Genomic DNA, 16,999 nt, shown 5'->3' with positions numbered 1-16,999 from the left:
GAGAGCTGCGGGCGCCTCTCTGCCCCGCCCCTTCCAATGAACGCCGCAGGCCGAGAGCGCCGTCGCTCTTCGTTCTGATTGGCTTTCCCTACGAGTGACGCTACCCAGTCCCGAAGAAGCAGGGAGGCCACTGCGCCTGAGCGGGATGATTTGAATTCGAACGCCTGTCGCCTGTTGCGGCGAAGATGACGGCGGAGGCGGCTATGGATTTCTCTACCCGCGCGCAGTGAGTGACGGGGCCGGCCGGCCAAGTAGTGCCCCTGTCCCCCCCGTACCCCCCAGGGCGAGCTGACGACCCCCCCCCCGGCGTTGTAAGGTTTTGGGCTTTCCCTCGCCCTAGGGGAAGGAGCAGGGCTCTCCGTCCATGCTCAGACACTCTCTGTTCGCTGCCTTGCTTGCATGGGGAAGTGAGGCAGGACATGCTGAATGGCGAACCTTTTCAGATGGTGGTCCCAGCTTTGAGCGACCCCCGGGATACGCGTGTTCATGGGAATTATGGGTGCCCTGGCAATGCTGATCCCGTCCCTTTTCCAGGATAGGCGACAGTAAAGCTTTGCTTCTAGCTCCTTTCTTCCTGTTCCCCTTTCCCCGTTCCTAATATAGTGCTGCTCTTTCCTTGCCTTTAAATTAAACGGCTCTCCCAGGAGCCAGAAACTGGACTACTTTGTGCAGAGATGGGTTAGGGTTAGCTTAAGTATGGGTCCAGATAGGGAGCTTGTAGGTTTAGTGGGAGAATTAGGGATGGGAAAGGTGTTGTTACATGATTGGCAGTGGCTATGGAATGTATAACTATTTTTTGACATTATTGTACATGTAAGAATAGAAGGATATATATTAGCATAAATTGATGGGCCCAGATGTGGACCTTGTAGGTTTAATGGAAGCATTAGTTGTTATGACAGGGTTAGGAAAGGCTATGGAATGTATAAGTATTTCTTTTTCAGAAGAAGAATTTTCTTATATGCCGCTTTTCTCTATCCAAAGGAGTCTCAAAGCGGCTTACAATCTTCCCATTCCTCTCCCCACAACAGACACCCTGTGAGGTGGGTGAGGCTGAGAGAGCCCTGATATCACTGCTTGTTCAGAACAGCTTTATCAGTGCTATGGAAAGCCCAAGGTCACCCAGCTGGTTGCCTGTCGGGGAGCGGGGAAAAACCCTGCTAGCCAGATTCAAGTCCGCACTCCTAACCACTACACCAAGCTAGCTCTCATGTACAATAATATAAAAAATATTTATGGATTCCATAGCCTTTCATAACCGTGTCACAACATCTTTCTCAACCCAAATGCTCCCACTAAACTTACAAACTCCCTATCCAGACCCATATGTAAGCTAAACTTAGCCTGAGAATATATGCTAGTATAAATCCCCCTATTTTTACAAGTACAATAATGTCAAAAAGTACTTATACATGCCATCGCCTTTCCTAACTATGTCACAACATCTTTCCTAAAGCAACAAACACCCTACCCGGTCTGATACATAAGCTAACCTTAGCCTGAGAATTTATGCTACGATAAATCTCCCTATTTTTAAATCTCTGGACCCTATCCAGAGCCATATAAATCTCTGTATTTTTGCATGCACAGTAATCTGAACAAATACTTATGGATTCCATTGCCTTTCCTAACCATTTCACAACAGCTTTCCCAAAGCTAATGTTCCCACTAAACCTACAAACTCCCTACCTGGACCCAAATGTAAGCTAACCCTAACCCTATCCTGAGAATTTACGCTAAGATAAATCTCCCTATTTTTACATGTACAATAATGTAAAAAAATAGTTAAATGTTCCATAGCCTTTCTTAACCACGTCACAACATCTTCTCCACCCCTAACGCTCCTGCCAAACCATCAAACACCCCAACCGGACCCATACGTAAGCTAACCCTAACCCTAGCCTGATAATTTACGTTGTTAGGTATAAGGGAATTCACAGGAAGTGGGATATACTAAAACGAATGACAAGAATGCCCACTGGTAACCATGGGAGACACTAGAAGACCCATTGGAAAGGATGGGAGGCAAAAATGCCAGTTGACTTTCATGGGCTCCTTTGAAATACATTACAGTGGGCAAGCAGTTGAACAGAAAACGTGGAATGGGTTTTCCATTGGATAGATTACTCTCTGGCTGGAGGGGCAGGACAAAGAGTGGAATGATAGCCATTGGGAGTACCACAGGGGAATCTGGGCCTGGAATGACAACCCCCCAAGTGTATTGGCACCCTTGGGAGTGTCATGGTGGATCTGGGCCTTGAATGACAGGTCCCAGACTAAAATGAGAGCCCCTGGGAGTACCCAGAAGGGCCGTGGAATGACAGCCCCAGAGTGGGCTCTCAGGTGTATGGTACTCCCAGGAGCTGTCATTCCAGGCCCTGATCTCCTTTAGTACCGCCAGTGTCTATCATAGTGTATCAATTCACAACAATTCAAGGAGCCTATGGAAAGACTAATGCATTTAACAGGCCTGTGGATTAAACTCTCACAACATGCTCAAGACTCAGCCCTTCAGAATACCAATGACACATAGAAGGCTCTCAGTTGCTAAAACAGATTAGAGCCAGACATTTATTTGTTTCAGATATTATATCCTGCATTTCTACAATGCTTGTGGCAGCTTAAAAAGTATAAACATCATGGACGGTTAAAACTGCAACACGTGGAAGATTAGGAAAAAATCAACTGTGATTTGAAGACCTGCTTGTGGGTGTGACAAGCCTACTTAACTACAGTTAATTCCCATAGATCCAGTGGAATTTATTTTTGAATTAAAAATAATTTGTATTGGTGTATCAAATATACTGTTGCATAGCTAAACCATGTTATGTGATCCTGATGTAACCTTAAACAGTACAACAAATCCATTCATTGTTGAATGAGCTGGGTGAGTTTAGAGGAAAACTTACAACAAAGCAGCAAGAAATGTTTCCACTGTGTCTTCAAGCTCAGGCCTAGTTCAATTGTTCAGGGAAGAACTTCTTTAAGGTTTTCTACTCAGGACTGCTTCTCGCCTGAGAAATGTTTACATGAACCCAAATGTGTGTGTGTGTGTGTATAAGGTATATAAAATAGGTATACAAATCAAACATTTACTGATAATCCTTAACACTATTTTGCTCCCTTATATATTTGGGAAAAAGCCTCCTAGGAGGGGACTGTCCGTGGCCCTGTCAGTCCAGGTCTACCCTGATTGGCCTTCTGCCTCCAGCTCCCGCCCTTCTTCCTTGCCTGCTAGAAACCTTGTGGCTGCGGCCTCTATTGTCGCCCACGAGGAGAGAGGCAGCGACAGGGCTTTGTGGCCCTCAGGTACACTCATGATGGGAAATATTCTTTGATATATATGTTTCTCAAAAGTCTTATCTAGACGAAGTCCTAATCCCCAAAGTAGTGGGTTCTGATAATCATATCTTCTAATGCCCTAGCCTGGTGAGATATTAATGGTCAAAACAACCCCTGTGTTTGTGTTTGGAAGCCTGTAGTCCTTTTTCTATTGCATTTTATATATCCTGGTCTGTGCAAATACTATACAAACTTATGTTTGTTTTACAGATTATTTGAAGCTCACATACAGAGCTACAATGGAGATGATCCACTTGATCCTTGGGACAGGTTTGGCTTTGCGTTAACTGCATTCTTTATTCTATAAATTTACAGCAGGAAACTTTGCCTGATTGATTTCTTTTGCTTCTAGATACTGTCAATGGGTAGAAAGGATTTCGGAAGAAGATGGAAGACAAAACTACCTATCAAGTTTGTTGGAGCGGCTTGTGAAGGTCTTTTTAGGTGACAAGAGGTACCAGCATGATAGCAGATTCATCAGCTACTGCATGAAATTTGTACGTATGCAGGTTTGAAATATAAATTGGTCTGTACTAACAGCATATTTTTAAGAGCTCCATTTTTCTTTTGATCAGTTTTTCTTTTGGCTAGTTAGTGCTTTGCCAGGATTTTTAGATTTTTCATTTCGGACAGAGCGCAGGAGCATATAGGCATCTAAGTAACCCTCTCTGGCCATACAACCTTCCTATGTGTCTCCCAATTTATTCCTGGGTAAACCGAGGCATAGGCACAAGGTTCGGAATTTCCTGCACGTTAACATGGGCTGTTGGGGCTCCACTTTATGAAATGGCCTACCTGAGGAAGTCAGGAATGCTCCCACTCTCCTGTCGAACTGCAAACTATGCAAAACTGAATTAGACAAGACAGCTTTACTATGCAGGCAAAAGAATCGCACTGTACTAAATATTTCACAAAGTTACTGGGGTAAATTATTAGGGACCGTGGTCGATACTGCTGTGTATAACTTAATCAAATCCCTAAATTTTTCAGGTCCAATAGAAAAAAAGTAATGCCAAATCTGCTAAAAACAGCTGACCAGCACCTCAACTGAGGCTTTTTTGGGTCTCTAAGCTGATAAGCAGCTAATCTGTGAAGATAATTCTCTTCGCAAGCTCAACTGAGGCTCTTCTGGGCAGCCCAGTTTAAATCAGATGGCCCAACAGAGACTGCCAAAGGGCTGATCCTGCAAGGAGAACTCTCCTTGCAGTCTCTGCTGGGCAGCCCAGTTTAGGCTGAACTGATCAACAGATCCCACCTAGGAGCTGATCGTGCAGGAAGAACTCCTTACAGGTTTGGCTAGGTTTTGCTGGGCTGCCCAGCTTAACCTGGACTCCAACAGAGCCTGCCAAGAAGGTGGCCCAATGAATTTCTGACAGATAAAGTCAAACACTACTGATAGTCTGCCAGTCTTCCAGAACAGGGCAGATCTTTAAAAACAAGTCAGAAGATTACAGATCTATAAAAAGGTAGAAAAGATAGATACAGAAGCCTTTATTGGCATAATGAGCAATACAAGAAATGTTGTTAGGTGCAAAGTCGTGTCCGACCCATCGCGACCCCATAGACAATGATCCTCCAGGCCTTCCTGTCCTCTACCATTCCCCGGAGTCCATTTAAGTTTGCACCTACTGCTTCAGTGACTCCATCCAGCCACTTCATTCTCTGTCGTCCCCTTCTTCTTTTGCCCTCAATCGCTCCCAGCATTAGGCTCTTCTCCAGGGAGTCCTTCCTTCTCATGAGGTGGCCAAAGTATTTGAGTTTCGAAGTAAGGAAATACAAAGTAATAAAATAAAATAAAAACTTTTTAAATTTTATTACATTGTATTTCTTTACTTGTATTGCTCATTATGCCAATAAAGGTTTCTGTATCTAAAAAGGTAAAAAGAACAACCTTTGCAGGCAAAAGCCCATTTACTTTCCGTTTACCTTGATGTTCTCAAAACCCAAGTGGAGCCTTAGTAAATTAGCCACCACCACCCCTCCCAGAATTCATGTGTCAGTTGGATCTCCCCCCATGTGGGGGGGGGGGAGAGGCAAGGATAGAGAAATAAATTTTCTCTATCACGGTGTAATATGTTTACAGCAATATAAGTATGGAGCCTTTATGCTTCTGTTCAGTTGCCATTTCCCCGTCGGTCTATCAGTATAAAGTGGCTTCTTGTGTTCATGTGTTCAATTCAGATTTTGAAGCCTGTTCAAACAAACAGACAAAAAAAAAGTTGCTGACCAGAGATACAACATGATCTGAAGGGATTTTGCTGGATATTTAGTATAGGTTATTTTGCAGTGGTGGAATTGCCTGTTGTAAGATAGTGAAAAAAATCAATTGCTGTGTTAAACTGTCCCTCTGCTTGGCCATATATTAATGTTAATTCCTGTATTATGTAGGCCACATTGATTGATGACCCGAGTCAATTTTATGACTATATGTACAGCCAAGGAGTTGGCACCAAGTCATCCAACCTGTATGTTGCGTGGGCTCAGCAACTTGGCATGCAAGGAAATGTGTCATATGCAAACACTGTCATTGAGAAGGGGATTCACAATGGAGCAGAACCTGTTGAAAATCTACATCAGCTTTACAGGTACAGTTGAGTGGAATGGGCTGGCAGTGGATGGGGATGCAGCCAGGGCCGGAGTGGCCTATCTGATTGGCCATTTGTTGGAGTCCAAACTCCTCCCACCACCCCTTTCCCATCTTATTTATGTTCCAGATCTAAACAAATTATGTCCTGACTATGTTTGATAGCTTGGTACAAGTGGATGACAGGAGTTATTTAGAGAATATGCTTTGGTCAATATAAGCTTGAAATGATAAGTGCTTACCCAGTGACCCCATGCCATGGGCTCCAGGCCTGGAAACTGGGTGGTCCTGGAGAGGACTCTGAAGGAGTGGCATTATTGCATTGATCCAGGACTCTAAGCCAGCCCTATGAAGTAGATGTATAAAATCCTATGTAGACCTCTATTCTTTGCACATGTTTTTTGATGAACAAGAGTTCCCTGTGACATTTTTTTGCTGCAGCTAAAAATTCATTAAAAGGTTTTCCACTCTGGCATGTCTTTAGGTAACTCACACTAGGCAAGGACCCTTGGCTAAGTGTCATCACTACTGTAACCACTGTACTATGCTGGTTTGCTTCCTGGGGGTCCTTTAGATTTTCAGTATCAGTAACTGCTTCTTTTTTTTCCAAGCTAGGTTGTTACAGAGTTGCTTAGCCCAGAATCAAATTTCCAGTCAAGGTGGGTCCTATTCTACACTTATCAGTATGTTAAAAAATCTACCCCCATGAACATGTTTGGTTGTAAATAGATTTCAGCAATATATTTGCTCTTCCTTAAGGAAGGAGTGAGTGTATTGATGAGTGATCCTATCTTCAAACAGAAGGTCGATTTCAGTGGTCAGCCTTCTGTTGAATAATACCTGAAACCTTGAACCATTATTTGTAGAAGTACAGAGCTGTCCTTTTAGCCTATGTTATTTTTATCCTCACTGTTCACGACTCTGCTTTATTTTTGCACAATTTTAAATAAATCACTTTAATTACGTTCTTGTGGATTCTTGAATTCAGGTGGCTTCAGTCTAAACCCAGTACTTTAGTCCTCTTTGGCCACAACTACCAGAGTAATTGTTTGTGAAACTCAGCTTGAAGGTGCCCTAGTCTGCAAGGGAAGACTTTCTTGAATTTAGTTCCAGAAGGCATGAGATTTTGTCCCTTTGTCTCTGGCCATCTGGATAGTTGAAAGGGATTGGTGGCAGCACTACACTGATGTGTAATGACTCACACATCAGCCTTTTTTGATTCTTTGTTTAGCTTTTACCAGTCCCCCAATGAGTCTTTGGCCCTGGTTTGATGGTTTGGCCTTGAAGTTTTGTGACGAGAAACAAGACCCCATTTTGACTTGTAATGTTTTTTCTTTTAGTTGGAGTATTGGAACCGCATAATTCCCAGCAGTTCAATCAAATGACATCTGAAGATGACCCAGGCAGTGTTCATCAAAATCAGATACCTAAGGACATGGTGGGTTGCCTTCCATTCCTCTTTGAAATAGCAGGTTTGGAGATTCACTTTCACTTTCTTGTGACATGGGAAAAACTTTTTTCTGTTTACTTTTTAACACTACCAAAACATCGAGATACAAAATTTTATTAAATTATGTCATAAATTTTTAAATACTTTATTTTCTTGTACCCCATAAAAGATCTGGCTTGTCCACGGTGTCAGTGAAAGTAGAAATGGTAGAAGGATAAGGATTGAAGGAATTCTTTATGAATTCTGTTGAACTTTAAAAATTCTCAGCTAACCTTTTGAAATGCTGTGTGAACCCCTTGAGTATGCTTGTGTTACCATTTGCAAACTCTAGTTCTCATTGTGGGATGTCAAAATGTGGACCTGGCCAAGGTGTGTGAATTAAACATTCTGAACCTGGCCCCAGTGTGTGGATCAAAAAAATCTATGTTTTGGAGTCAGAAATGAGCAGCTTTTTAAAATACAAGAATCCTCAAAAAACTGGATCTCATGATATACTGTAAGATCTTGATAACCAGAATAAGTAGAAGAGTTTTTTACTCCAACTCTGGCCAATGGTAGTGGGGAAAGCTGCAGCAGAAACTTTTAGCTCCCAGCCTACCCTTCCACAACCAACATTGGACAGGTGATGGAGGGAGCCTGGGCTTAAAGTGGAAAGCATATCAAGCATACGTTTCGCTTCAAATTCAGACTTTCTTTCCAATCAACTGATTAGGAGGAGGAGTATGGGAACAAGAAGTGCATCTTGCACGCTTTCTGCTCCAAGTTCCCCCTGTAACCTGGTAGGTGTGGGGGGGGCACAAGGCTCAGGAGGACAGGGGATGAAACATAGAAGGGCTGGGGGGAGCAAGAGTGGCAGTAGAAGGCAGCAGACGCATGGGTGGTGGTGGAATGGGGCAAGCTGGCAGAGAGGCAGCAGGGACTAGCATAAGAGGGTGGATTTTTCTCTCCCTTGTGGGTTCCTGCTTGTTGTGTCTAGTTGTCCACTGTGTCCAAATCTCTTTTTGAATGTTTGGAATATTGTATGATTTGTTTTTCTTCTTGGAGATCCACGGGTATTGCAATAACTTGCTTTGGGAGTTTTGTTAGAGAATCAAGATTTAAATCCAACTTTAAAATGTGAGTTCCATTACCCAGGGCCTGTAGACAAGTAGCCATTGGTGTAATGGACCCATAGTCTGTAATCCAAAGATTCTGCTACTTGGATCAAAGGTATTTCTCCTGCACAGCGAACCATTGATGTCCCCTCATACCTTCCTCCCTGGGCTGCTCGAGAAGGGCCCTTTAATTTATAGAGCCTATTGCTGGAGACTGGATGCATGGGCCAGTTTGAATCCTTTCACCAAGTTGACAGTTTTGCTTTTCTCCACATTGTTCTTCCATTTTTCTGCCCATTTTTTAGATGGTGTGACGCCACATAATGCCATAAAATAATATGGTTTATGAGTGATATAAAGGTCCCAACAGTTCTTTGTTCTAGTCTCGTGAGCAGTGAAAAGCAGAGTATAAAAGGCATTTCTTACCCTACTAGGGCCCACAATGGCTTACAAAAATGTCAATAGAATTTAAATAAAATACAATGTAGAGAAACAGAAATAACCTTTCTAATGGTACACTAACATCCTGCACTAGGGTCCACTGGGGTGTGGTCCATCAAGACGTCAAGCTGTGAGCCCTGGGCTAAGGGCCAGGAGTCTTTGGCACTTGCCCAAAAGATTACACCTCACTGGTAACACGACTGAAACCAAAGATCAGCCTAGATTTGAAACATCTGGTATCCATCTTCCCACATTTCTTGTCCTTACTCTCTCCCCGCCCCACTCCGGCTCAGGAATTGAATTCTGATTTTTTTTTTAATCCTTCATCTAAACTTCCTATTTTTCTTCCTAGGGTTCAGCAAATTCTGAATTGTGTCCGGCTTATGGTGGAGTGGAAAAAATGTGAGTAGCTGTTTGAAAAGTGTTGTACTTAAGGAGCATTTAATTAACACAACTAAATTATTTTAATATTGAATGTTTTGGTCTATATATACCTCCTTGTCTATTGAATATAGGAGGGAAGTTTGGCTCAGGCCAGTATAGTAAGTCATAACTCTGTCTGTCCCAGGTAAAATCTTAGAAGCTGTAATCAAACATAGAATTGTTAGGCACATAGAGGAACAAAGCCTGTAGAGGAAAAATCAGCATGGCTTCTGCAAATAGAGGTTTTGCCTTGCCAATCTTTTGGAGCTCTTTGAGCAGATGAGCAAGTATCTAGGCAACAGTGATCCATTAGTCATTATGTACTTGGACTTTCAAAAGGCTTTTGACAAGGGATCTCACTAAATAATCCTGAGTAAATTGGGCAGTCATGAGATAGGACAACAGGTTCTTTTATGGATTAAAAAGTAGTTAAATGACAGGAAGCAAAGAGTAGGAATAAATGCACATTTATCATAGTGGAGGGCAGTAGGCCATGGGGTCCCAGAAAGATTGGTATTGGGGCCACTACTTATTTAAGTTATTTATAAGTGATCTGGATCTAGGGATGAGTAGTCTAGGGCAGTGGTACCCAACCTGCGGGCCGTGGCCCGGTGCCGGGCCGCGAAGGCCATGGCGCCGGGCCGCGGCTCCCTCTCCCCGCCCCCCCCCAGTAAAAAACTTCCCGGGCCACAAGCTTGCGGCCCGGGAAGCTTCTTATTGCGGGAGGGCGGGGAGAGGGAATCAGGGCCGGGCCGGGCCGCGAGGCCGTGCGGGCGCGGCCCGCGGGCGCGGCCCGATGCGCAGGCGCAGTCCGATGCCCTGCCGGTCCCCAGCCTCAGAAAGGTTGGGGACCACTGGTCTAGGGGCAAAATTTACAGATGACAGTTATTCAGGATGGTGAAAACCAAGGCTGACTGAAGAGGCCCAAGAGGACCTCTGCAAACTGGATCAGTGGGTGATAGTGGCAAATGAAGTTCAAAGTGTAAGGCTGGCTTTCTCAACTAAGATTTTGTGAAACCCTGGGGTTTCTTGATGGCCCTGGAAGGGTTTCTTGAATAGGTAGGAGTTAATTAATGTTTCATATATTTTTTAAAATTTGTTAAACATTAATGGGTGATATGACCATATATGGTCATGTTGACCTGCCTCCTCCCTCCCAAAATGGCCAATGATAGGCCTGGAAGGGATGGGAAGGGCCCCAAGTGGGCATGTACACAGCTATGCTTCCCAATCATATTCTACAAGATTGTGCCACTTCTGGCACAAAGCCTGAAGAATGTTTCAGGGGTTTCTCAATAGTTAAAAAATTGAGAAAGTCTAGTGTAAGGTGATGCTTTTTGAGACAAATGCCCACTCAAGTATAGGCTAATAGGATCTGAACTTGCTGAGACTGAAAGGGGAAAATATCTTGGGGTCATAGTGGATAGTTCAATGAAAATGTCAACCCAACGTACTGCAATGATGAAAATAGCCAACTTGATATTTGGGATTATTAGGAAAGGGACTAAGAAAAAATTGGCCAGTGTTGTAATCTGCCTGTATAGATCTATGGTGCAGCCTCCTATGGAATCCTGTGTACAGTTCTTGCCATCATATCTCCAAAAGAACATTGCGGAGCTGGACCAAGTATAGAGGAGAGCAACTAAGATGAATAGGGGATGAGAGCACCTTCTTTATGAGGAAAGGCTGAAGAGTCTGGGACTTCTCGGCTTAGAAAAGAGATGACTAAGAGATGATAGGCAGTTAGTTAAATAAGGGCAAAAGAAAATACTACTTTACACAGAGAGTGATTAAAATGTGGAATTCATTGCCCAATGATGTAGTGATAACCACAGGAATAAGCAGTTTTAAAAGGGGATTAGATTGATGGAGTATAGATCTGTTAGTGGCTACTTGCCATGATGATTGAGAGGAACCTCCACGTTCAGAGGCACTAAACCTCTGAATCCCTGAGCCAGGAGGCAACACCAGGGGAAGGCCTCAGTCTCTATACCCTGTTGTTGGCCATTTGAGGCAGGATTCTGGAATAGATGGATCATTGCTCTGATCCAGCAGGGTTCTCCTTATGTTTTTAATATGTGCTGGCTGATGGACTGGATAGAAGTTTTTTTAAAAAATTATATTGACATTTTAAATCATTGTGTTGTATTGTATTGTATGCCTTTCTGCTGTACCCAAGGTCAGTAAATGCTGTAAATAAGCGTATTGCCATACTTTCCTACTTAGGGAACAGCCTCAATATATAACCTCCATTTCAAAATCTGAAGTCTTACCAGCGTCATCTTCCAGTGCAACTCATGAGCAGCGGGTTATGTATGACAAGAATCTTCTTTATTGCGAAGACTCTGAGCTGTGCTTTGAAGAAGTTAGAGCCAAAATATACTTGAAAAGGGCCGAACGTCTGAGAAGGCACAAAGAATGGGGTAATTGCTATTTATTAATTCCAGTAGCCCCCAGACTTAAGGTTGGTGAAGCAACAAGTGAGAAGTGTACTTAATGGCCACTGATGCACATTGTCTGCTTGCTGCTTGGTAAATGGGTAACATCAAGCCCTTTCTCAATTTCATTTTAATTGTTCCCACTGAAAGGTGGTTTAAATAAAAAGTTCATAAGGTTCTTTTCAGAAACAGTGGACCTCAATAATTTTGCATTAGAAGAGGATTGTGGACCACCCCTGCCTGTATTAATATATATCATTCTAAACTTGGCTTCAGACCGTAAATCAGAAAATCCACACAATGGATTTTCCCAGGAACAGGTTCTCAGTTGCTTTTTGGGCTGTTGGTGGGAGGGGAGAGAATATTACACTCCATGGGAAGAAATCCTTGTTCCTGTAAAAACAGGGGTCTGGACCCAAGCCAACAGGGCCAGGTACATTAAAAGGAGATATTTTTACAAATTTTACACTACAGTAAGAAAACCCCAATTTTAAAAAATGGGGTTAAACCCCCCCACACACACACACACACATACACCAGCAAAGCAATGGGTGTGCTTGCGTACATATCACCTTTTATCCACCCCCACCCCCCTGAAATTGCCAGTGAAGACTTTGCAGTGTCACAGGTCCATGCAACCAGTTGACAGGAGGGGGGACAAGAGGGGAGCTGAGAAGAAGGGGAATGCAGTGAAGGGGGGAAGCAAGGAGAAAGGCCTTGGGGTGGGGGGAAAATGACTTTTCTCCTCTGCTGCAAGTCCCTGTGAATCCCGTTCATGTAAACTATACAGTTTAAATGACTCACTTGAATGATTGTTGGGGAGACATAAGGAGAAGGCGGTATCTTAGGTGTGAGCTCTCAAGGTATTAAGGGATTTATAATAAGAACGAACAAATACCTAAAACGTCTATGCACTTGGCAAAATAAACATGGTTCCATTTATAAGCTCATAACCCAAACAAGTCATAGCTTGACTTTTTAAGCCAAAATCAGCACCTGGAACTGTGCATACAAGGTAATAAGGAACCAGTGCAAACACAGTACAACATAGTGCTAATGCACACCATCCAGCCCACTCCTGTCAGGATAACAAGAAGTGACATTGTGTGCGGGAGGAAACTTCCAAACATTCATCAAGGACAGCCCCGTGTGGACAGTTTCAGATGTGCATCATCTGTATTTGTTCAAAAGCAACAATCTTATCTGATGGGACTAATCAAAAACCTTTCTGGCATCTGCTTTAACTGGGAATTCCTGGTGCAGGGACAGGACTAAGGTGCTTCTTGTTTCTGTGTTACTTGGCAATTCGTGTTTGAATTTTGTATGCATTCAGCGGTATTTGTGGGTTGAATACCCAGAAGGCAATTATGGCCAAGCACTGCATAAGCAGGAAGAGTGCTGTACTGATAGTCACATGGTGGGGGTGGGGGGGAGAGTACAATCTCTCTGTTGTCTTTCCCAATATAAAGCTTCTTTCAGTCTTTCAGAAAGGCTGTGGAGTCTTTTAATACGCAATATTGGTTTGTTATGTACACAAATCAAAAAGTACAGAGTAAGCAGGATTTGATCCATTCAGAACCTGACCCTAAGTGTGCAGATCAAAACATCTGCATGATGGGTCCAGGTATGGATTAGTGGGATTGTTATAAAAGCAGAGTCTCTAAGTTTGCAGAAAAATCTTGAAGAAATATGAGGTTGTCTTGGGGGGTGGGGTGGAGAAACCATGGAGAAGTGATGGTTTGAATCGTTTCTTTTGAAGCACTTCTGTAGATGGAAGGATTTTCACCAATGTAGTGTAACTGATTGCCTCCATCGTCACCCCCGCTGCAGTCACAGATAAAATCCTTTCGTCTTTGGAGATGCTCGATTGGCTTCAGACTTTCCTGTTGCAGACATAGCAACAAACCAAAGTGAACCGAGATCATTGTGTGTTACCAGCTTTTAACAAGAGCAAAGTGAACTGTAGGGTGGGATGGGAGACCGTGAGAAATATTCTACATTCTGTGCAGTATTTTTTTTTTACACATACAGAGGATGAAGATAGAGAATTCATGAAAAAGAAGGAAAATGATCTTCTTGAACTGCAGACGTTGCAACAGAAACTGTTTCTTCTCTCTCAGACACCCTCCTCATCCCAGAAAACTATGCAAGGGCCATCCCTTCATCAGTCCCTGCTAAGCACCACAGTGGTAAGTTAATGGTGCTATAAACCGAAATGCAATGTGGAATTCCTTTATGGCAATACAAGCACTCTCAGGTGGTGGCATTGTAGTAATTAAATTAGCTTAGAAGTCTTGCTGACAATTTGTAAGGTCAAAGTCACCCCCCTCAGAATCTCATCAACAGGCCCTGGACCTGTTTGTATTACGATTGTTTACTGTTATACTGTGTTGTGTTTGGTTGCAATTGTTGGTTATCGATGTACATGTTCTACAGACTGTTTTATGTATGGTTCTCTGTTATAATGTAAACCGCCCTGAGCCTCCGGGGAGGGCGGTATAGAAGTATGATAAATAAATAAACAAACAAACAAATAAATAAATAAATAAAATTTGTCAGTTAGGGGTACTATCTGAATTTACACATTGAGTCCCTTAAATATCTGTGGTGTATGTGAGGTAATTATGACAAGATAGGATGCAAATTTAAAATAAAGGAACACTCATTAACAGTTTAAACGCAGCATGCTGACTTTTTGAAATGCCCAGAAGTTTTTTGTACAAATCATTTTTTAAGTCAAAAGTTATGGTGAGATATCAAAGTCTACCCATTTTTGAAGTTGTAAATAGCTACAATCAGACTGCAAAGTTGGTTTTGTCAAAAAACACACATTTCTTCCCTTTGCATTTGGAAAGGGTCACCCACATCTACAGTTTGGTGAAGCTCCTTGTCTGCCAGAGCAACCAGCACCTTCCCCAGCTGGGTATCAACAGCATTCCTTGACCCTGGGGGCAGAGCATCGGAGTTCATCAGCGTCTTTCAGCACAGCAGCAGAGATTTCAGCAGCTGTGGCTTCAGCTCCACAGTCTAGTGAACATTTCCAGGAACGACAGGTGTCTATGTCAGTCTCCATGGTTGAAAAGGATAGTTCCAAATCCAAGCTCGATCTTGAGGAATGTGAGAGAAGTCTTTGTAGACTTAAGGTCGGTACAGAAGATGTTGTCCAACCTCCTCAGAAACGTTCTGCCATTTCCCATGACTACCACCACATAGAGCTGTAAGTAAAAGTTGCCTTTTTTCGTTCTTTGTTGATACATTTTGCCCATTCACATAAACTGGCGTACTGTCTATATGCTGCATACACCTGGGCACACACCTCATGTATGATGTGATATCCATAAGAGCGATGTGTCTAATGCACATCATCTCAATCCTTTGTTATTCCTTAGCATTGGATACTTCAGACCCCATTTCCGACCGAAGACAGGAGATCAGTGAAACTACACTTAGAGTATAGATGCTAAGAATTTGGGTGAACAGGGCTATCACCTTAGCACTATGTTCATGTCCTGGGTTTGGTCGACAGCATCTAAATGTTAAAACTTAGAAGTAGCACTTTCCTCAACTTGTACTCTACCACTTGGTCCTAAAACCAAAAGGGCACTTCCATCTTTGAAGGAGGTGTGTGATTTCTGCTGATTCACCTATCCCTCTGGAGGGCTCCCCCCTCTCACTGCTGTTGATCCCAGGAAGGCAATTTTAATGGGTTTAGTGGTCTGTGACTGTGTGGGAAACTCCCTGTTATTATTAGAATAAGGCTGTTCCACTGCTGTCCTGATGCCCTGCTAGAGCCCCACTCACAAATAATCTTTTGTGATCAGACGCCATGCTGGTGGTATTTCTTGCAATGCAATTGTATTTCTAAGTGTGTGCTGTGAAAGTCATGTTGACATTTTAAAAGTGGTTTTAATTTAGTCCCTTATTCCCATGTGCAAAACAAACGATCTGTATACAGTACAGGTGGTGTTATCTGGTCAAATATTTTCTTGTGCAGCATAATCTTTAAGGAAGACGTTTGCATGTTGTTTAGCACTGGGGTCCAAGAAAGGTTGTCCATCACTGGACTAGGATATTTGTTGATCATATTTCAGTATTCTTTAACTTTAGTCTAAGAGTTAGTGTTGTTGTTTTTTAATGAAATTGATGCTGGAGAATTTCAATGCTGATTTTTCCTTGCAGGCAGCTGAATTCTTCAGAACAGAGGCTGCCGTGTTCTGCAGAAATGAGAAATGGTAATTAATCACTGTCCTCCTCTCTCTCTCTCTCTGTCTCTCTCTCTCTCTCTCTCCAAGATTCTGTACTCTCAGGAATTACCAACTGTCAGGCTCTATAATAAAGTGGGCTCCATCACTCCAAAGAGCGGATTTGGGCCTGCATATAACACACTGTACAAGCATGGAAATTCCAAAATGAAATGTAATGTTAATAAGTGGAACATTTGCTCCTTACAACAGTATTAAAATTCTCCTAACACTTTTGCCCTAAAAGGTTTTAAGGGGTTTACATAACAAAATATATTGTTAAATACAAAGACAGTTGTAACAAATTAATAAAATAAATACAGCAAACAGTAGAAAGAAACTTTTAGTAGCCCTTCTTTTCATCCTCTTCCAATAAAGCCAGGGTTTTTGGGAGAAAAGCAGCTTTTGCCTATCTTCAGTCCAACGTGCCAGTGGAGCTTCTTAAAAATGATGCTCTGCTACTGTAGTGGAAGCTCCCCTTTATAGCAAGAGTCTATTAGTCTGACTAGCTCAATATTGACTGCTGGTACGGGCTGTGGCTTGGCTGGATCCCAAACACACACAGAGAGGGATATTTCCCAGCATCTGTGGTCTGAGATCCTGTAGCTGAAAATGCCAAATAGCGAATCTGGGACCTCTTGTGTGCAAAGAGTCTGTTCTATCATTGCACCTTGGCTCCTCATTGAGAGCTGCTTTTAGTAATGATTCACTTCTAATGGAGGAGGAATATGAAGCCTTGCCTTCAGAACTCTATCTGAGCAGGTGGTGACATTGATACAGGAGCAATCATTGTTTGTGGAATTCTGACCCCAGGCCTTTCAGGATTTATAGGTCAGAACCTCAGAACTTGAAAACTTGCCAAGGTTTGAATCTGGTTCGTGTGCCGTCAGTTGGCAACATGTTATCCGCCTAAAGCCTCGGTTAATGCAATAATTTTGATGTTTCCTTGGGATTAAATACTTCTGTTCCTTAGTGGAAAATATACT

At 42.8% G+C, this 16,999-nt stretch overlaps 1 protein-coding gene across 1 annotated transcript in view; it reads left to right on the top strand.

Annotated features, from left to right (window-relative positions):
• The first annotated feature begins 6 nt into the window (after positions 1-6).
• The window catches only part of BUB1 (BUB1 mitotic checkpoint serine/threonine kinase), a 30,868-nt gene continuing 13,875 nt past the window's right edge, over positions 7-16,999 (top strand). Inside the window, exons 1-11 of the mRNA XM_077335939.1 lie at positions 7-226; positions 3,553-3,612; positions 3,695-3,839; positions 5,731-5,927; positions 6,542-6,585; positions 7,267-7,364; positions 9,264-9,313; positions 11,561-11,757; positions 13,804-13,961; positions 14,628-14,989; positions 15,952-16,004. Of these exons, the coding sequence (XP_077192054.1) occupies positions 186-226; positions 3,553-3,612; positions 3,695-3,839; positions 5,731-5,927; positions 6,542-6,585; positions 7,267-7,364; positions 9,264-9,313; positions 11,561-11,757; positions 13,804-13,961; positions 14,628-14,989; positions 15,952-16,004 (1,405 nt within the window). The 5' untranslated portion in view covers positions 7-185. The remainder of the gene's footprint in view (positions 227-3,552; positions 3,613-3,694; positions 3,840-5,730; positions 5,928-6,541; positions 6,586-7,266; positions 7,365-9,263; positions 9,314-11,560; positions 11,758-13,803; positions 13,962-14,627; positions 14,990-15,951; positions 16,005-16,999) is intronic.

This window comes from Paroedura picta, chromosome 1 (assembly GCF_049243985.1).
Source record: "Paroedura picta isolate Pp20150507F chromosome 1, Ppicta_v3.0, whole genome shotgun sequence".
NCBI classification, from domain to species: Eukaryota; Metazoa; Chordata; class Lepidosauria; order Squamata; family Gekkonidae; genus Paroedura; species Paroedura picta.
This window is presented reverse-complemented; position numbering and strand designations above follow the sequence as displayed.